This window comes from Lepisma saccharinum, chromosome 23, assembly GCF_977018435.1.
Source record: "Lepisma saccharinum chromosome 23, izLepSacc3.1, whole genome shotgun sequence".
Taxonomy (NCBI): domain Eukaryota; kingdom Metazoa; phylum Arthropoda; class Insecta; order Zygentoma; family Lepismatidae; genus Lepisma; species Lepisma saccharinum.
This window is the reverse complement of record NC_139251.1, coordinates 13,676,196-13,698,639: the sequence shown is the minus strand read 5'-3', so window position 1 is coordinate 13,698,639 and position 22,444 is coordinate 13,676,196. Positions and strand designations below refer to the sequence as shown.

Here is a 22,444-nt window from a genome sequence, read left to right as displayed (position 1 = left end):
TGCTTGCCGATAACAGTGATGACTCATCCAGCGCAAAGGAAAAAGTTATTGTTTTGAATCTCGCAAAGCTGTTTTGATTTGAAGATAACGAAATTCGATCTCCAGAAAGGAAAACAAGAGTTAAAATAACTTCATGTTCTGCACCTTCTGATAAGCAAATCTGTAAATTTAATTTGCATCCGCTTTTCTTCAGAACCATTCATGTGAGAGAAAAAAAAAGTGTTCAATGTAGGAATGGTCGCTGAGACCGATTGAAAATACATTATTCAAGGGGAAAACGTTTGGAGGGGTGGGTGTTTGACATTGAGAATACTCCTAAATCCAACATTGAATCGTCAATTAATGTGACAGTAAATAACGATCTACCATTTGGTATGTGAAAATGCGCAGTTTCATAAAGCTTGTTTTCAGTTCATTTTATACTGATGGGCTAATCGGGACTAAATATACAGTTTAAAGTGAAATTCAATCTAAACCCGAATGATTATCGACTGCGACGCTTAAGGCGAGGAGGGACAATTTCCCCTTGGTCTTTCTCGCTGGGGCAGCTTCTGATCACTGTTGCCAACTTTGCTCTTTTGGAGCCAAATCTGGCTCTTTCGTGCACTCGTTTGACTGTGAACTGTGGCACCCGCCCTCTGCCCCACCATGATGCCACCACTGGCTCCGGCCCAAAAATACCAACTTTTGCCATGAGTGTACATTTTGCACGTGACGTGATATTCGTATAGCTATAGGCTGCGTCACCCACCTTTTGTTTCCTCCCCCATGTATTTTTATATATAGCGCTGTGGCTAAGATGAAGATGACAATTTTGTTATCCGGGAACCCTTTATTTTCGATTTTATATTAGCATCATTGGATTATTGAGATGGGTGATGCGGCCAAATCTAGGCGGTGAAAACTAAGAAAGAATAAATTGCCATCACTTTAAAGCTAACGGCAATAGCAGCACTCCTACCCCTCTGACAACTAAAATTACCCTAGTAGGCACTTTATGCAGCCTTCGTTAATCTAGCTCCTTGAAAGTCCTCTTTAGCTATATGAATGGTGAAATTTAGCTCTATTATGCACATCAAGTTTGGCAACACTGCCAGGATGGCCGTAGGAGGCAAGGAGAAATGCACTAGGCTTATGGGACCATTATTTTATTCCTTCTCTCGGGAATATCAAACATCCGATGACGTAGAAAAGTACATGGACGGAAAAAGGACACGTAGAACTATGTCATAGCAGTAGGAAAAGTCGAAACTCCCATTTGATGAGCCGTAACTTGAAGTTGATGTCCCATAAGGAATACATGGGATTCTGTAAATACTAATTCATCATATTTTTCAAAAATCGTATAAGGCTTAATAATCAACTTAGGAAACCGCTTCCACTTGCCACATGGGGAGAAATTCATACTCTTCATTTCTGGCGGAGATCTTTTTAGTAGCATTGCTCATTCCGACGATATTGGAATAAATGCATGCCTGGTGCGTAATTGTCCCTCTTCGCCTTAATGACATGTCCTAGAATACGCATTGGGTGAAAACAGATCGCAAGTTGTGCATTTCCTTTTTCACGCTGGATTACAATGCAAGTCAAGGAAGGAGTTTGGACTGCTCCCTTGAATGGGGAGGAGAGAGAATGAAGTTGGTTGAAGCAAGGCAAAGTTACTTTTTTTTTACGGTGTATTTTACACAGCAGAGCCAGAACAAAAATTACAGCCCTGCCTTTATTTCCTTTTTGTCTGGTGCCTAGAGAGGTTGTGTTGTTTCTCCCGAGAGATCTAATCTTACCAGTTTTGTAACAGACAATGCTCCAGTAGACCCGTATAAAATCCAACATTCATTTTGCCCGATTATCTCCCGACTTTTGCTGGCACCAGTCTGACTGGTGTCAAGATTCTTAGAGTTTCGCTTGCAATAAGCGAGAGATTGTTTTCCTTTCCATTGGTCTCAGTGCAAACTGGTTTCTCATGAACTAGAATTGTAAAAATTTCCTGGAAAAGCAACGACTGTGCACAATTGAAAGAAAGTAACATTATTTTAAATTCTTTTTTGTGAAAACGTTTTCATGTTCTATTTTCCTTCTCACAACACGCATCCTGTGCATTACAGGTTGTATAACTACCAGGATAAATGGTGTTACCATCTCCTATGAATCTTTGTGTCCGTTTGAGCTCCGTTTAAGTTGAAAATTGGTGCAAATTCCAATAACGACGCCTTCGAAATAACGACCCTTTTCCCGGGAACTGTGAAAGGTCATTGAATCGAGAGTTGACTGTACATTTGATTACATTTGCATCTAAAAAAAGTGGTTATGTGAACCTTTAAGAACAACATAGATTCTCAAGAGATTTAACATTAGTACACAAGCAGTTCTTTGAAATGCAAAATGAATTCCTGTTTTTAATGTTGTAAATTTAATGCTGACAGATTGAATTTCAGAAACACGAGTTTTGGAAGTACTTCCGGAAGTAACCTACTTCTTCTCTTATCGCAAATCTGTCCAGCAACACTGAAAACTGATGCAGCAGGTATGCCCAAGTATTTTCTCACCACTTCTTTCAGGTCTGGATACTCACTTTTGAATTTCCAATACAACAACGTGGAATAGTTGGTTCAGCAATGTACTGTTTCATTTCTGATTTTGAGATAGGTTGATCCTTTGAATGAGAGTTTGCAATAATTTTATTACAAAAACTCTACAAATGATGACGAATGATAACCTAATTTTCAATAAATCTTACAAAATTAAAATATAAAACTTATTACAAGGTAAACTCTAGTATTATCTGTACAGGTTTTAATATCGGATTTTTGCCGATGCCAATATATCAATGTCTGCCAATTTTCATACATCTGTAATCGGCTTCAGCACATTCCTAGTTACAATTTCTCCCTGCAATTTCTTTTTGTATGACAAATATGTACAGATTAAAAAGCTACACTGGACAAATCATCACAGAAAAGATGAATACTAATGCGTAGTTTCTCACATGGAACTATGATCTACATGTGTTGTGTGCAAATGTTCTTTCTTCTGCACCACTATCATATCTTCATGTGCTAGTTTTCATTATCAAATTACCATATTTCACCACATAATTGTCAGATATAATGACCAAATTCTTTCTGCAAAAAAGTAGGGTGTCACCATTATGTGAAGCTTTTTTTACAAAAAAAATTGTGCTGCTCTATTGTTACTACTATTTAAACTGTTTTTCGTGCAAGATTAGGATTCACGAAATACTCGAGAATATACATTAAAATTATTCAAATCATTTAGTCCAAATTGACACACATCATTTCTTCAGGACAGTTTAGCAAACATTTTTCCAGTGAAGGAATAGTTATTTATTTATTTATTTATTAAACACTACAGGCAAATGCCCAGTTACAGTGCTTTGAGGTTAACTGAGTTCAGTTTACATACATATTGACAAAACAAGTAATTAAAAATTGGTAAGAGAAAACAACAAAGACAAGTAGAAAATAACTACGTATAAGACGGAACAGAATAATCATTACATAACAACAATATATAATACAAGGGTGGTATGTCATAAAGTATACAACATATTTGGTTACAATGCCATTATATACAGGGTTCACATAATAAGTTTGCTTTTAGGTCTAAATAGATCAATGTCAGGGGTATTATTGGAGACTATATTGTACAACGCGCACATCCTCCTCATGGGATCCATTTCAGCCATCCTGGTTCTACCGCGTGAAATTTTAAAGAGGTCATTTCTGGGTCTTAATTTTGAGCATGGAACGTAAAAGTTTATTTTTGCGAGAAGTGCGGAGGAGTCTGTTTTTCCATTGACAAGTTTCGAAAGGAATGTTAACTGGTGCATCTGTCTTCTTTTTTCAAGGGACGGGACACTCAGCATGTTGCGTAAGATGTCACCCGAAGTGAATTTTGGATACATGCCATCTAATTTATATACTAAATACCTTAAGAATTTATTTTGGAGTTTTTCTATTTTTTCGATTTCCTTTATAAATAATGGGTCCCAAACGACTGAGGCACATTCAAGTTTTGATCTGACAAACGTATAGTAAAGTAGTAAAAAGGTTTCTTTTTCCTTAAACTGGCTACACATTCTCATCACAAATCCTAGGTTCCTGTGCGCTTCACTGAGGATGCGCGCAGTGTGTGTCTGGAAATTTAAAACTTTGTCAAATGTGACTCCAAGATCAGTTACAGTATTCTCTCTTAGGATTTCTACGTCGGAAATGTTATATGAATATTGGATGGGATGTTTGTTACGTGTGAATGACACTACTTTGCATTTCTTGAGATTGAGATTAACCTTGTTGTTCTTGCACCAATCAAGTACTTCGTTAAGTTCGTCTTGTAATTTCGTACAGTCGTGATCACTTTTAATTTGTTTGAAAATTTTGACATCGTCAGCAAAGATTAATTTTTCGGAGTTTTTTAGTGCATCTGGTAAATCGTTAATGAAAATCAAGTACAGCAGGGGGCCTAGGTTCGAACCTTGGGGGACACCGGAGCTGGCTACGTAATAGGAGGACCTTAGTCCTTGGTGCATGACATATTGTCGTCTATTCTGTAAATATGAAGCAAGTAGTTTTATAAGTTGCGGGGAGAGGCAGATGTAAGCTAGTTTCTGAATTAAAGTATCGTGGTGTACAGTGTCGAAGGCCTTTGAAAAGTCCGTGTATATTACATCGACCTGTTGTTATTGACTGATTGATTGAGTTGGTGTTTTAAGTCCACTGTATGTACAGAGAGGCTAATCAGGATTGGACCTACAGTTTAAAGTGGGATCCGAACCACCATGTGCCTCCATCGAGTATTGAATCCTTAGTTGTAGGGATGTGCCGAAGCCGATTACAGATGTATGAAAATCAGCAGAAATTGATATATCGTCATCGGCAAAAATTCTATATTAAAACTGGCACAGATAATACTAGAGCCTTACCTTCTAATAAGTTTTATATTTTAAATTAGGTTACAATTCTTCATCACTTGTCGAGTTTTTGTAATAAAATTATTATAAACTCTCATTCAAAGGATCAACCTATCTCAAAATCAGAAATAAAACAGTACATTGCTGAACCAACTATTCCACGTGACCAGGATCCATTGTTGTATTGGAAATTCAAAAGTGAGTATCCAGACCTGAAACAAGTGGTGAGAAAATACTTGGGCATACCTGCTGCATCAGTATTCAGTGCTGCTGGACAGATTTGCGATAAGAGAAGAAGTAGGTTACTTCCAGAAGTGCTTCAAAAACTCGTGTTTCTGAAGTTGAATCTGTCAGCATTAAATTTACAACATTAAAAACAGGTTTTCATTTGCATTTCAAAGAACTGCTTGTGTACTAATGTTAAATCTCTTGAGAATCTATGTTGTTCTTAAAGGTTCACATAACCACTTTCTATTAGATGCAAATATTTGCATCTCTTGAGAATATATATGTATATACATATGATATGCAATAGAAATGTACATAGCAAATTTATTTTTGTCATGCTGAACATAACATCCCATTTCTGTTGAATAATCTTATGTATCGGAATAGGTTAAAATATCGGCACTGTTATTGGTTCCAAAAATTATCGGTGAGTACATCGACATCGGTAAATTTTCAGCTTCATCACATCCCTACTTAGTTGTCATTGATTTCTGTATGATACTCTAAATATTACACTTGAGAAAATTTTCTAGTGTTGAGAAGTATGGACTTATAAAATCTAATCTTCTGTGTCCTAAGAATCTGCATTGCACTGGTTTCGTTATCTGATGCGCCGATACAATAATTACACAGTGAAACATTATAAACCAAGTTTGGACTGAAAATACAAGATGCAACGTTTATGGAATGAAACACAGTAGTGATTTTTCAACTATAATTAGAAGTACACATGCACAGATGTACATAATCAACAACCTATATACTAACATTTACTTTCATTGTCTTGCATTTGAAAGCTTTTCACAGAAATGACATAATAATATTGCTTACCTCTCCAACAGTTGTATGTTCATCGATGGAGACAAATATCTTGTACAGGAGAGTTTCAAAGTAATCTCCAAGTACCCTATTCATTACAAAGCCCTCCAGCGGTGGTACAACAATGCAGTCACCATCATCTACTGGAACATCCAGATAAATTAGGCCTTTCCTACAAATTAGAAAGAATAATTCTATGTATATAATTGACATGCAGTAGTAACAAACATGCGAACACAAAGAAACCAATTGGATGATAAATTTAGTAATAAGCAGGGAACGGATTTATATGTAAATACATATTTATGTATGAAGCTGAAATCAGTTATATTTTGTATTATCTTTGTGCATCATGGCACGTAGACTCAAAAAATTAAGTTTTTATTTTCCATATTTGTATTAGGTTTTGGCTCATATTTTAATATTTTAGTTATTTTTACATATAATTTCCATATTTCAGAACATTTCTCAACATATACTCCATATTCGCGCAATAACTACATGTCTCCATGTGACTGAAAGAGTTGGGTGAATTTCTCGCTAATAACCGACAAATTTGAAATACACTACCATTATTTCTTGTGATGCTGAACACAGTGTTAGTTAATATAAATTAGGGATGGGACCGATTAATCGGTACTCTATCGGTACCAGCCGATATAGGTATATCGGTGAATCGGTAAAATTACCGATCCAAAATATCAATAAATATCTGATAAATTAGGGCAAAATTCTGCCATTTTGTTGTAATTTTTATGGATAATCTCCATGCTCTACTTTCAAAAAAAGTAAATGTCTAAATATGCAACTTCTTTTGCACTGCAGTCACCTTGAAACAATTTATTAAGGAGGTCAATGAACCTTTCACGTTCTTCACGGACCATTTCTAATTTTATATCGGATCGGTAGAATATCGGTTATCGGTATCGGTAAATTTTATATTGGTACTTTATCGGTGTCTGTCAAAAGTTCATATTGGCCTCCCCATAATATAAATCCATCTTAAGAGACATCATAAAATTCACATTCCAACAGTTACACAACAAAATTTTGTTATCAATTTGTTTGGAAACAGAAAATGAAAACACATATTATGTTGTTTTACAGTTAATGTCAATGTAAGCATACTGTATTTTATGTAGCTCGTGTGTGTCTTATATTATTAAAAAAGTAAATTTCTACAATTTTACATCCATATTTTAGTGAAAATAATTAAATAAGTATATACATCTTTAGCACATTTTTACTACATATAAGTCCGTTCCCTGGTAATGAGATACAAGGGTTATTCAGTGTAAGTTCAACAACTGTTTTCAAGATTTAACAAGGCCTTACAATAGTATCACCTATCTTAAAAAAAACTTCCACTGTATCAAACAACACTGATTCTTTTGAAAGTCACTCCATACAGTGATTAAATGGATTAATGGAACTCTCTCACCCCTTCAGTTACATAATATTGATTGATTGGTTTGGTTTAATTTACTTTGCATTTCTTCCACTTTTGGCTAATCACAAAGATAAGGATGAGTGACGATACAATAACAAAGACCCATGTCCAGGTTGGGATTTGAACCCAGGACACCTGGTGTCATAGCATGCTGTGCTAAACACTACACCACGGAGGCTGGCTCAGCTACATAAGAAAATACTATAAATTCGCATTGTGTCACATATAAACTCTTTGAAAGTTGTTTTAATTCCTTACCTTGCATTGCTAACATTCATTCTGCAACATCTTTTGGAAGTACTTTTGTATAAATTCAAAAATAGGCACTATCACAGCTTCTATACTGTATATAAATTAGTGGAAAATAAACCATATTGGAATCATTCTGGGAAAAGGCAGGCTAAGATTCCAAGAGAGTAGTGCACTATTTGAGTTGCGGCAAATAATTCAATTACCTGGCTCTATGGTCCTGAATCACTCAGTATTTAGTACAGTAAAAAGCAAATCTATTTAACAGATGTACCTGCATTTAATCAAAATATAATCATGATGACATCACAGTTGAAAGTAGTACTACAGAAAGCTTAATTATTACATTAAATAAAAGTAATATTTTGAGGATTGTAGTTCTCATTATGGAAGGTACATGGATGTAGTACCTATGAAATGCAAAAAGGTAATATGCAACACATACTTACTATGCACCAATAATTACGTATGGAGCAGACACTTGGACAATGACAAAGAGACAAAAGAAAGATGCAGGCAGTGGAGATGACATTTTTAAGGAGTATATTGGGGAAGACAAGAAGGGATAGAATAAGGAATGAGGAGATTTAACAGACTGTGGGGGTGCTGAAGCTTCAGGACAGGATAGATCAGGCACAGGTTCAGACACATGAACAGGATGGATGCAGAAAGATTACCAGTAAGAGCTTACAATGCAAAAGGAGTGGGAATAAGGCCAAGGGGGAGACCAAGATGTCGGTGGAAAGAGCAGATAGCAGAAAGTGTTAGGAGAAGAGGAACAGATTGGAACACTGGAAAGAGAGGAGTGGTGGAAGACAATGAAAAAATGGTGAGATATGCCAGATAAGATAAAATATTATTCTAGTATATTGCGAATAGCACATATTTGTAAAAGTTCTGTTCAATGTAAAGGGCATACAGCTTGCATTGTGAAATAAGAGATGAAAAAAAGTGTCGCGTGAGATTAATAGTTAAAACAGACAGAAAACATATCAAAGCAATATTAATAATACTTACTTGTATAAAGTATGAACAAGTTCATAATCCAGGTCACCCGCTTTTTGGCAGCCATGGTCTATTATTCTGTCAATCAATTCCTTTTCCCCTGAAGATACAAGCTGAAACACAGTTAATAGTCTTATATATCTTAACCCACATTTACTCAGCACTATAACATGATGTAATAACAGCATATCTAGTCTGCCAATAATTACAACTTATAATTAATTATTACTTTTAGATAGTTCTGCTTTAGTACAAGATGTTGGATAAAAGTATTTAACTAAATAAAATGTGTTGATTTTTACTGATCGTAAAGCTACTGCATGTATTTGCTTCTTCTTGCGATGTTAGTAGAATTACCACACACTGAATCTTGGCTTACTGATGCGAAATGACAATATTTACAAATATAATCAATGTATTTTATTTTAAAAAGGAATTAGAAAGAATGCAAGTTTACTGCAAACCAGAGGCTTTACCGGTGTTACCGCAGTAACAACAAAATGTGAAGAATTAAGTTGTTTCAGTAAAATAACAACATTGTTAAATACGTTAACCAATAGCGTTGCCGTCGAGTAGATATTGCAGAGAGGACATTTTTTCTGCAGCTGACAGAAGCGAAAAGGCAGGCCGTTCCGCTACCCTGAAGAGGTAACAAGAGGAAAGGGTGCCAATGAACGGGAAGAGCAGGGGAAAGCTTTGGGGAAAAGTGTGCTACGGGGTAATTCATATGCCTGTTTAGGGGCCCAGTTACAGGTCAGGCATGCCGGTATATGTCAGTGTTGTCACATTGGATTGGTAGACCCGTCTAAAATGAGGATACTATTTCTCTGAAGCAACTAGAGCTACATTGCAACACCAAGGCTGGATTGAACTACAACTGAGACTGGTCAGATAATAGACGAAAATATAGTTTCTTGGTGCAATTCGTGATTTGGACAAACCTTGCTCCAAAAAACTAAGTTGGCAACGCTAGTACGGACAGCTGGAGTTCCCTTCCACACTCTGAAGGAGCGGAATTTTGTCGTCTGCTCGCCGCACAAATGTCAAACTGACCCGAGAAATGTGTGTTCTATTTATTCTCCTTTCCACCTCATTTACAAAGAAATAAATTAATAATTCACAAGGCTCTAACACTATTCATTGAATTTTCGTGGTAACTGTCTCATGAGTGGTAGTTTTTGCTAAGAGTGTTTGTGGCTAAATTACTGAGCGGATTGCAAAAAAAGAACGAAATGAACAAAAATCTAGATCGAAGGCATATTTTTTTTTTGGGGGGGGCATATATGATAACGTCTACCAGAATAATTGTCGTACTGATGGCAGGTAACACTTTTGAAAAAGTCACGCCATGCCACTGCTGTAAACCAATTCATTACTGATGTTCCAACACTTAAATGCATTTTTTTTATTAACAACAAAGATGGCATATTTATACAGGGTGGTGCAGAGAAACAGCAAAATTTAATGTGGAATTGGCAACACTGTAGCGCCGGCATTTCTTCAAAACCGATGCGACATCATTGAGGAGGCTTTGCCATTTAGTAATGATGCAGCATTGAAATGGTTCGGAGCGTGCTTTCGCTGTGAAAGCTATTTATAAGAACGGTGATAGTGTGACTGCAGCGCAAAGGTTATTTCGGCAGCATTACCAGCTAGGACGTCATGCTCGTGTCCCATCGGCTCATGCGATTACAACATGGGTGCGTAATTTCGAAGAAACTGGTTCATCCCTGAAGAAGAAGCCCCCAGGTAGAGTTCGAACAGTGCGTATACCAGAGAATATTGAAGCAGTTCGAGTTGCTATTCAGAGGAGCCCTTGCTGCTCTGTTCGACAACATACATCAGCCCTACAGTGTAGTCGAAGAAGCATACAAAGAAAACTGCATGAAATGAAGTTCCACCCCAATAAGTTACAGATTGTGCAGCAATTACATCCTAAAGACCCTGTGTTTCGTAAGAAGTTTTGCGAATCGGTTTGGCAATTTCCTTAAAAATTTGTGGATGTCTGACGAAGCCCATTTCCACCTTAGCGGCTATGTTAACAAACAGAATTTCCATTACTGGTCACAGGAAAATCATAGTCAGCTTCACGAGCGTTCATTACATAGCACCAAGGTTACAGTATGGTGCATTACATAGCACCAAGGTTACAGTATGGTGTGCAGTGTCAAGTCATGGTGTTTTAGGCCCTTATTTTTTTTAAAGTGAGGAAGGCATTGCAACAACAGTGACATCAGATCGATATGTTGCTATGCTTGAAACATTCTTTGCACCGAAGTTGCACGACGCACATCTTGACACCGACAATATGTGGTTTCAGCAGAATGGATTTGCGATTTCTTTCTGTGGGGACATCTCAAAAGTAAAGTGTACAGCACACGTCCTGCAACCATTGCTGAACTGAAACAGAAGATTGCAGCAGAAATCACTGATATCCATCGAGACATGATACAGCAGGCATTCCAGAGTTTCCACAGCAGACTTTCAGAATGTGTAAGCCGAGATGGGACACATCTTTCTGATGTAATCTTTAAGAAGTAAAGTGACATGTAAATGTCATAGTTAATGGCATACATGCATATACATCATTAAATGTATTTTTTCCTGTGATTATTCGTGCATTTTACATCAATTGAAATTAATTTTGTCGTTTCTCTGCGCCACCCTGTAGTTACTGAGAACATGGAGTTAACAATATGATAATATGAGCGAATCAGTGCTGGAAGTGCATATTACCAAAAGCATCTGCCCAGCTAATTCACTTTCAATTGTCTCCCGGGACACTTTGGATTCAGAGGGGGGGGGGGGGGGTGCAGGAGGATGCTTTATATATATATAACATTCTTCAAATGAAATTTTGGAAGGGCATTTCTCTCTTTCAAACAGGCGAGTATCGGACAACTCTCAACCAATGTAGTATCTGGTATCAATGGGTACAACTGAATGTGGATTTGCATGCCTCTTTTTTTTTTCTTCAACAATTTAGAGAGGCATTACAATAGATCCTCCTCACATATCATTAGCACCCACAACCAAATTCTAACAGTAATCAACAACAGCAATAGCAACAATCAGGGTGTTCTGGATGGAAATCTTTCAATCGGGAAGTGGGGGGAGGACATCTTGATGTTCAGGATGGAAAATGTTCACCATTTCCCGAGAAAGTAAGGATATTTTCAGGATGTGAAATACTCAGGAATTACAGCTTGCAATACAGCGTAATTACAGAGGAAGTAACAGAAGGTAATATAATTTTCCACTTTGGTAATTATATAAAAAGGGAAATGTCGTTCATTAAAAAAATACACATCAATCACTTTCATAATTAACAGCTTTTCAAGATCACTGAAATCTTGTCCACTCGAGGCAGCCACATTGATCACAGATTACTCAAAGGCACTCATATTTTGATCAATGAGCACACACCACTTCGAGCACTGGAGTGAATGTATTTTATTTTTACCTTTACATCATCTTCTGTAACACATCCAACTTCCACTGTCCACCATGGATCAATGTTAATGTCCACTGGTTTTGGTGGAAGAAGATCTCTAACGTTCTTTCTTCGGAAGAGCCTCCTACTGGATCTGCATTGGTTCATCAGATCAATATACTCATTACGTCCAATTCCCAAGAGCCTCAAACCTACAATAAAGCGTAATTTATGAAACAATGCAATTCATTTTGACTAAACGACATTAGAAATTCTGTACCGTCAGTGCAATTGCTTAAAACGTAAGTGATGATGCTATGTAGGAATGTGACAAAGGAAATTACCTACCGATATTTGAATATCGGCCAAAATTTACACATCTGAATCGGAATCAACATTGATAAAAATACTATATTTAAACCAACACCCGTGGTAGCTCAATCGTTAGGGCATCTGACTACCATTCGAGAGACCCGGGTTCTATCCCCAGCAGGGGTGAACCGGGAATTTTTCCACCCGTTCAAGTGGCACCGGCACTTATCCAGCATGATATAAAGTGGGTACCTGGAGGAAACTCTGGGGGACAGGGTCATGACGCTGATCACTAGAGCATGCACATTTCATTTTTGATGAAAACACGAAATGTGAAATAACACATCGTAGTGTTCATTTTTCATGTTTCTGAAAGGTGTGAGGTGCATTTTCCTACACTGTTTTGTCACGAAATAATTCGAAATGAACTGCAAAATGCGAAATAAACTCTTAAACATGAAATTTAGAGTTTATTTACCGATGCGACACCTTCTGAAGTCAGAATTTTCCTATAAGTTATGCAATTCATGGAAAATTGATTAATTCTGCTGTAAATATGTGAGAAGCAAAAATGGGCCCCTTTATTCAGCAATAAACTTAATATTGGTAATGACATAAATGTGCTATTAGAAGGGATATGTTTACTTTGTGTAGTAAGTGCAGTTTTTAAATCAAATTTTGGATAAAATTCACATTTTTAAAACTAAAACGTAATTTTAAATACCGCTTTTTCACCGCTATAACAGTGAAATTTTATTTTATTAACCGCTTTTGAACCCGAAATTGGCTCAGTTTTTGTATCGAAATTTTGCTATTTTATTTACCAAATATATATGCCTATACTGATCACATCACTCACACCTTATGCCCTATACCTTAATGGCATGGTGCAAAGCACAGGGAACACTTTACTTTTTTCTTTTCTTTACCAATACTAATTTTCTTTTAACCTTCTAAAAAGCAATTCACAACAATAAAATTATTATATTGTCATATTAAGATTTGAAATGGTTAGGTTAAGTTCAGAGTTCCACATTTATGCAATATTGATAATAGTTTTGGTCATATGATTACTCTTAATTTATTCACATAATAGAATTAACTGTGTCTGAAATTACTATTTGAACTAACTTGAATAAATATGATGTTTTAAAAAAAAAACAATTTGTATATCATGACAAAATTATCAAATTGTGCAATATTTTGAATTCATATTTATAACAGTTATTTTTGACTGATAATATGAAAAAAACAATAACTTCAATTATGTGTGTTCTTTCAGACAAGGTAAGAAACATTCAAATTTATAATTAAATTTATTGAAATTGTGTACATTTGCATTGGCATCAAGGTTTATATACAGAGGTCAACTCTTTAAAATAGTTCAGCATATAATATGATGTCATTCTTGGAATTTTGAATCAACATTCAAAAAACGGTACTTGTAATCACTAGATAAGTATATTGTTATATACATTGCAAAATAGCTGTAACAGAGCAAATATGTACATATACTTCACAAACATTTAGGATGTTAAGCACTTAGGGACAAAAATATAAAAAACAGTTGAAGATGACACATGCTAAAAAAATTTCTTGAACTAGTTTCTCTGATACTAGTGGTCTGGGACATTAAGAGGATCTCATGATGGAACAAAGATAAGTACAAATGTAGCAATTTGTGATGGATTCATATTTGTACAATTATTGATATTTTTAAAGGATTATACTTTACAAGTTAATCTTAAATAGTTTGTTTAAACTATAAAGAGGCATTCTTTCACATAACTGAATCTTGAAAGTACTTTGATAATGGCATAATCTTTAAAAAAGATTTGGAACTTGTGAAAAGTGCTAAGTTTAATTTGAAGCAGGGAATTGTTATATGCTTTAATCTGCATTATCAAGCAAGTATATGAATAATGCAATACCTCAAATTAAAGATTTGAGGAATAAGACATAAAATGATAAAAATATCATCTACATTTTGGATGTGATTTAACCAAATGTGGAGTTTTAAAAATGGAAGAATGGAAGCCATCTTGAAGAAAACCTGGATGAAGAAAGTGATATATTGAGTATACTCAAATTAGAAATGATGCATGCTAAAATATAAGAAAAAGACTTGCTCTTCATCAAGAGAGAATTTCAAAGAAACATTTTCTTTATTTATATTACATGTATATGTTATAAATGATAGTGATAACTAGGGGGCAGATTTATATGCACTAAAAAAAGCCAAAATTAGCACTTCAAATCACTACTACTTTCGTGAGGAAAATCACCAAAAATCATGTTTCATCCTCACCAGTATGTTTGAATATTTGGCTGCAATCCATCGACAGACATAATTGCAAAAGTTATTGTATTTTTATTATGTCTAATTTAAGAATAAAATACACTCACAGTGCATAACTTCATCATCTGACCATCACTCCCTTAGTTTCTACTGTATTCTTATTTTGTACTCAAGTAACAGAATGATCCTTCACTAGGTTCTAGACAGCAGCATTGTTCATCAAAATTAATGTAAGTTTATAAAAATCAGTGTCCAGGCCTACACAAGCAACAAATGTTTTCTGTTACCAAAAATGAAAGCTCTGTTTGAGCATGCTAAATTTGCATTTCGGCAAATTTCCATTTAAGCTGCCAAAAATTGCTCTAAATACTTGAAATGTATTACATGTTTAGAGCATACTTGACAATAAATTACTCTGCCGGCAATGGTAAACGCATCGTTGCCTTTTACCTACTGCTGGAGCAATATTACTTCTTCTCTCCTTCGGCATTTGTCGCGCGCGCACACACACACACACACACATGCACACACACAGATTTGTCTACCCTACCATGCGAGGACATGAGCAGATCACATACAATACGAGGACATGGCTCAACTGCAATTAGTAGCGCTCAAGAAAGACGTTTTATTGAGATGAAACACCACGCGCATCGGCATACTAAATGGCTAAATAATAACGAAGATATGACAACTTTTCTCCTTACAGGCATGTAACAGACATTACGAGGACGGTCCTCTAACTGTAGGTCATCTGTATAACCAAATGTACACATGTGTTTTGTGTGCACAGGTCCTCGCATCGCACATAATTCTATCAACGATGCGAGGACATTGATGTCCTCGAACTGTAGATTCTGCAACAAACGAAATGAGGACCTGAGTGTATGTATGTTGCCGCAGCTGGTGCACCACAGGGGGGAGGAAGAGGGTCGGATAAGGAGGGATGTGGCTATCGCGAAGGGAAGTGTTCTAAATGAAGACCACATGTTTCCTTCTTTGAAGTAGACCGTGTTGCGGTTAGCAAACTTACAACTTTAAAAGACTCCTGAGGGTCTGGATTCCATTTTAGAAACAATGCCAGAAATGGAATTTCTGATCCAAGAAAAAAAGTTGTCCAGGTAGTTTCACTGAACCTTCTCAGAATGTATAACGTGATACTGTTTCTAATTATAGTCTAATTTAATATAATTCATCTTATGTAATAAATTGTATCTCTCTTTTAATCGTACTTGCAAGCAGCCACCTTTCTCTAGGGATGGCCAAAAAAATCCGCATTCGGAGAATTTGAAATCCGGATTCGGAAAATATAATATCCGGATTTCGGAGGGAATCCTGATTTCAGAGCGAAGAATAACGGAAGCAAGACAGGTTCTGGAATGATAACGGATTACAGAGAGAAAGCAAATTTTGGAGGGAAACTGATTTCGACCCATATTTTCAATAATTGTCTCATGAATTTAACAATATACTCTAATCTTCCAACCCAATATCAGACTGTCTTCCACGTAGTACACCATGGACTGCATTTAGCAGACTAACAAGACTATGACGTCTGGACTCACAGGCAGTACAATCCTACGTGGAGCTTTTTTGTGGTTATGTGATTTGCCCATGTGTGTTTGTGATTGTCCTTTCGTCTGCTTCATCTTATCACAATTCATCCTCAATGGAACAATTGAAGGGCATCAGGGAAGGGACACATACATGAGAGAGGTAGGGAGACCATATCAAGATTCACACAGGAAAGATAGATTGGTTGAGTTGGTGTTTTAAGTCCACTTTATGCACAGTAAGGCCAATTGGAACTGGACCTACAGTTTAAAGTGTGATCCGACAGGAGAGATAGGAATGATAGCCAAGAGGCTTTACAACAGGTGACGGACGACATCGGTTACTTTTGAAATCTATCAAAATATCGCTCTTGTGTAACTGCTACGACAGATAAGGAGTCATCGAGCAATGTGGGCATGTTTGGTGGAAAGAAAGAACTGTTGTACAATACTACTGCACATTGCTTTTCAGTTAGCCAACTATTCCTCTTTCTCAGTTTGGAATTAGCTGCAAACATATTCAGTAGACTTAGTTACGTACTATTTAAACATTTATAATAAGCGTGAGCCAGGATGGATCGAATTCAAAATCTGGATTCCATTCGAAATCCGGATTCCCTCCAAAATCTGGATTCTCCGTTTTTACTATACGGATTCCGGATTTTTTTTTAAAAAAAACGGATTTGGCCATCTGTACTTTCTACATATGTATGACTTTTCCAAAAATATTACATGGAAACTTTCTTAGAAATATTAGCGAAAGTAGAAATCTTCCTTTCTACTTGCATTCCATTAAATTGCACTGTATGGATTTTTTATTTCGTACTGATGTGTATGAGACTTTACAATCATCAGAAAATACATTGTAGTGCATGCCAGAATGAAATTATATTTATTTCTAATTTATTTTTCTTATTTTACGTCGCCATTCTACCTTTTTGTTTAATCGCGACGATGATGATGAATGATGAAATTGTTACTTGAAAGGGTTTATCAAATCCGATAAAGTTAAAGATAAAACAACATAAATTTCATGAATAAAATTGTCCTTCATTGACATCTGACAAAATACAATTATGCCAGATATTAGCTCATCAGGTGTTTTGAGTGGATTGATTGATTGATTGATTGATTGATTTGCTTTATTTTACTTCGCCTTTAGTGCCACTTTTGCCTAATTTGCAAAGATGAGGATGAGTGATGATATGATGAAATTGATGAATGGACACTCACAAACATCCACGCCCAGGCCGGAATTTGAATCCGGGATGCCTGGCGTCATAGCTCAATGTGCTAACCACTCCGCCACGAGGGCCGGCTGTTTCGAGTAGAGAAATGCACTAAGTTTATAATCATAACATTAATAATAATATATAAAAGTAATGGTTTCATTGTAAATGATGTATTTAGGGAGGGCAGGGGGTCTTTTTCCCCAAAGTTCATGGTATTATTTAAAACACCATCCCAGTTGTATTATTACTACACAGAAATGTACACATGATTCTGATTCCGAAGGTTTTGGCTATATTCATGCAGTAGTTCCCAACCTTTTTTTACTGACCACACCCTTCGCCAAACCCCTGCAATCACGACACACGTTCATTTGAATTTCTAATTATTATTATTATTATTACATACAATTATATGTAGCATCAGATATTGAACTGAAATGAAGTACGCCCTGGTAACCGAGTGCTTTGAGTATACTGATAAACAAACACTGTAATTTCACCTTACAGGGGTGACTTTGGTTTGTAACAAATAGACGTCCACAAGAGGCAAGTTTCCTCGTTCTAAACAAAGGTGAGTTTTCCTTCATGAACTTGGGAAGCGCATTTACCTGCCTGCGAAATGAGGGGTGGTTATACTCACCCGAGCTTAGGGGGTGCATTTGTACTGTATGCAGATGAAAGGGTGTAAATACACTCCCTTAACCAGGGTAAGCATATTCACCACATACATTTGCTAGAGGAATAATTACAAAGCCTAGACTAGTGTGAGAAAACTCACCCGTGCTTAGAAATTGGAAACTGGCTCTTCGGGGACTCCTATTTGTTACAAAACTCGCCTCAAAAGTCGTAAACTACTGACTCTTCATGCAGTTCATCAGATTATCATTCATCTTCATCGTCGCGATTAGTCAAAATTGGTAGAAAATCAGCGTAAAAAAAGATCAAGTCCAAATTGAAATTAAGCACTTTGGTAAAATAGTTGCACTGCTAGCACACGCATATGCCGAGTATAAACTGACTATTACAATCGCACGAAAGCAGCAAGCAGGAAAATTAAACTTATCATTGCTACCAGTGTTGATCCTTTGGTATAGATATTCTCAAAATAAAACGACATAGTTATTATAGGGTAGGTAGCAAATAGTAGAAAAGCAGTATGGAATATGGAACCATTCCAAATGAAATTATATGTATTTCGCCATCCACTTACTGGGGTTTCTACACTTTTTTTTAATGTCGTGTTGTCAGACCCGTAGCTAGGCAGGGACGAGGGAGGCTTAGCCTAACCTGGACCGAGACCCCTTTCATCGTTTTTCACAATGTCCTTCCATGCTTCTTCTTCACATGCATGTCAGAAAGAATTTACAAGTTTATTGATATCTAATAAATTTGCATCTCTTATATCGCAAACGAGAACATTTACTAGGGGCAAGTGAGAAGGAACAATGCCTTCTCTTCAATTTCAAAATTGTAACTAATAATTCAGTTTAAATTATCGATTTTTTTAAAAGAAAAAATAGTCCCTAATTTGTTCTTGCTCAATACGCTAGCACCACGTTGATTTGTATATTAGTCATATCAACTTCATACTTATTACTATGAAAACTAGCCCTCTCACCGGTAAAATTAATATTGTTGTCCATTTTAAAAAAAAATAGAAAGAAGAGTAAAAATCTTCTCACTTGCTCTCCTCGCAATGAAAGTGCTCTTGAAACGACCACAACAACTTTTCTCAAAAGTAATACAATTCTGATAGAAGAATTTAGTTATATGTATGAATTCAAGAAGCACAGAATTCTATTCTCATTGTGAACAAAAAAAAAAAGAAAAAACATCTCTAGTTGCAGTTCATGTTTCATTTCTGTTTAACTATTGAAAGTAAAAGTATTATGTTTTACATGTTTGAAACAAGCTCACTCCCACTCACCAGTAACCCGTGAACACCTCGTCAAGAGATCACTCGAAGCTACAGGCCTGAATGTTGTCAGAGTTTGGCATCTATTTTACCAGAAACACTACGGAAGACAGAATTTCCGTTTGCATATTCATATTAGTCTGCAAAAACTCTTTCACGATACTTTAAAAACATCAGAAGGAAATATTCTGAACGTGCGAATTGGAATAAAAAAAGACTAAATAAAAATAGCAATAAAAGCTAAGCAATTTGGAACAAATAGCATATGCACTGTAGTATATAAAAACATGAATATTTTCAGTGGTGGTTATTCAGGAGAATACTCACCCTTCAGTACGTATGATTCTTCCGTCCTCTGAACACTCCAATGTGTGAGCAAATACTGATTATTTTAAATAAATTCAGGCAAGAACTTTAGAAACTCTAGTGCAGTTTAGAGTCATGAGATTGGTCAGTGTAGGGACACTGAAGACAGACCTTTCAGCCTTATATTGTTTTCAGTGAAAAGCGTGGAACTACGAGGAAAAAAAGGGTGCGACTCAAACGAAATGCGTTAGGGGTCAATCAAGTAATTTTCGAAAACTCACTAAAGATGGGGAAAGCTGTCATAAATTACCGATCTTTCGAACCAGAATGTCCAACCCTTCTGGTAAAATTGATGAGGCTGTGATAGGGATGAAAATGTTAGAACATTTAAGAGAGAAGGGTCGGCAGAGAAAGCGTGCAGAGGGATGGGGAACAAGAGGCGTGTTGCACATAAACTCTCAAAAACACAATAAAATGGAGCCTGCGTTTAAGAATTGGCCTCAATGAGAGAAACATCCCTCAGATGGTTAAGGTGTTACATAACGGCACGTGTGGAGTTAGCGGGCTGGGGCGCAAGAAGAGAAAGTGAAGAGATCTCCCCCTTCAGAAAGGGAAAACCGTCACTCTCTTCACATTTATTGTACTTCCCTTGTTAGTTCTAACACTTTCCCTTCTTGGAGTAAACACTCTACGAACAAAGGCGGTACCAACTTTACCCTGTGGATGTACCACTTCGTGGGGCTTCTTTTAAGATATTCAACGATCTTCAAAGGGCCACAAAGATTATAGATTATATTGATATTGATGGTATTTATGTGCAACCTGATTATCTTTAACGATACAATAGTAAATCTAAATGTTGAATTGCATGATTTATTTATATTTCTGGCTATTTTACATCAATGTTTACAGGTTTCGCTTGACCATGAGAAAGAAAGATGAAGTAATAAATTACGGAAGTGCAATTACCGGAATTTGTTTGACGGCACAGAGAACGTCACTGGCATGAGATTTTAAGGGCCTTTGTTGGGTAACTTGCAACAGAACATATAGTACGAGATTGCGACTATTTTAATCTACTTTATTTACTTGCTTTTCGATCGTTAGGGGTGAAATTTGAAAAGTCAATGAGGCAACGAACGAAATGATGAGTCTGAACCACTGTGCAACGTTCCTCCATCAGGATCAAACTCGATAAGCCTTGATTTAAAAGTCACAACGTTAGGTTCTACATTAACATCGAGATCCATCGTGTACCTCCGTGTCAACCATAGCTTCCGAGACACTCATAAGTGAGTATCTCAGAAACTACAACAGCCAGAGAGAGAAAATTTGGGGATTGTTAAATTTAACACACAGCTAAAACACCACCACTAGACTCTGTGAAAGTTCGGCCCCCCAATCCCTGGTTTAACTCCGGCCCTCGGGATTACTTCCCTTCCCTTGAATTTTCCTTTCAATCTCTCCTTCCACCTCACCTTGCGTGCCAAGCGAGCAGATTATATTTGTGCCGGAATTACGAAGGGAAGGGGGGGGGGCACATAACATTTATATTTTTAGTCCCTGGTTCATTACACATGTACAGAAAGTGAAAAAATATTTTGTTAAAAATGGACAGTAACTGTAGTTCTTGGAGTTACTTCAGCAAATCATAACATTTCTAGTAGGATTATATGGATTTATTATACGTTGCTATTATTTACATATTTACAAAGCGTTCCCATACTTATATGCATTTACATAATCAACCAATTTCCTTAATTCAAGCAAAGGTGTACCTATGGCCTAACCATTGGTACTTTCATTAACACAGAGTTAGCCTAACTATCTCTGTAGCCTACCCTCGACTTACTTGATATTCCGACTAGTTTTGCGTTTCCTTACGCCGCAGCATCCTCATTCAGGCCGCTAGGCATTATGATGCGACTCAGCAATATCGTACAAATGCAAATCTTTTGCTAATTGGGAATCTTGGGGATTTCAAACAGGGGTTAGCTTTACCAAATGCTACATTAGTTTAGCCACCATAAGTGAACTAAACTTTCGAAGTAGGTTCCTTGGCCAAATGATACATTAATTTCAGTCACCAGTCTAGCCACCATAAGTGGACTAAGACTCTCGAAGTTGTTCATTTGCCAAGTATTACATTTTCTTCTCAATCATTCAGTCTAGCCACCCTGAGTGGACAAGACTTTCGAAGGGTCTTCGTCGTTGTGAAGGTAGTAAAAAACTATTTTTTTTTCCTAAAGCCCAACTGGCCCTTTTTCATAGTCGGGGTAAACGTCCGTGAACGTGAACCCCGTAGCTTGACCCAAACCGGGAAGCTAAAAAACAGTGGAATCTAATATCCAGCAAAAATCACTATTCATTAAGCACATACACTTACATGTAATAATATGATAAAAGTACACACATGGAAAACATATTACTTAACACTGGTCAACCCGACCATTACAACTCCTACTTCTTAATTTCTGTCTAGCTTGGGTATTACTTGACCTTTTATTTGAAAGATTGAGGGGCTCCCCGATGGCGCAGTGGTAGTGTCGTCTCCTTGTAATCAAGGGGTCTCGTGTTCGATACCCGATGGAGGCTCATAGTGGTTCGGATCCCACTTTAAATTGTAGGTCCAGTCCCGATTAGCCTTGCGATGCATAAAGTGGACTTAAAACACCAAATCAATCAATCAATCTTCAAGGATATTCGAATTTCG

The 22,444-nt window shown here is 36.6% G+C and overlaps 1 protein-coding gene across 2 annotated transcripts in view; it reads right to left on the bottom strand.

Moving 5' to 3' along the window:
• LOC146005236 (protein FAM91A1) overlaps window positions 1–22,444 on the bottom strand; it is a 124,578-nt gene that overhangs the window by 63,024 nt on the left and 39,110 nt on the right. For both annotated transcript variants that reach the window (XM_083144319.1, XM_083144320.1), the window contains 3 exons: window positions 12,145–12,326; window positions 8,694–8,794; window positions 5,990–6,149 (listed from right to left, as the gene is read on the bottom strand). In XM_083144319.1, coding sequence (XP_083000445.1) covers window positions 5,990–6,149; window positions 8,694–8,794; window positions 12,145–12,326 — 443 coding nt within the window. The remainder of the gene's footprint in view (window positions 1–5,989; window positions 6,150–8,693; window positions 8,795–12,144; window positions 12,327–22,444) is intronic.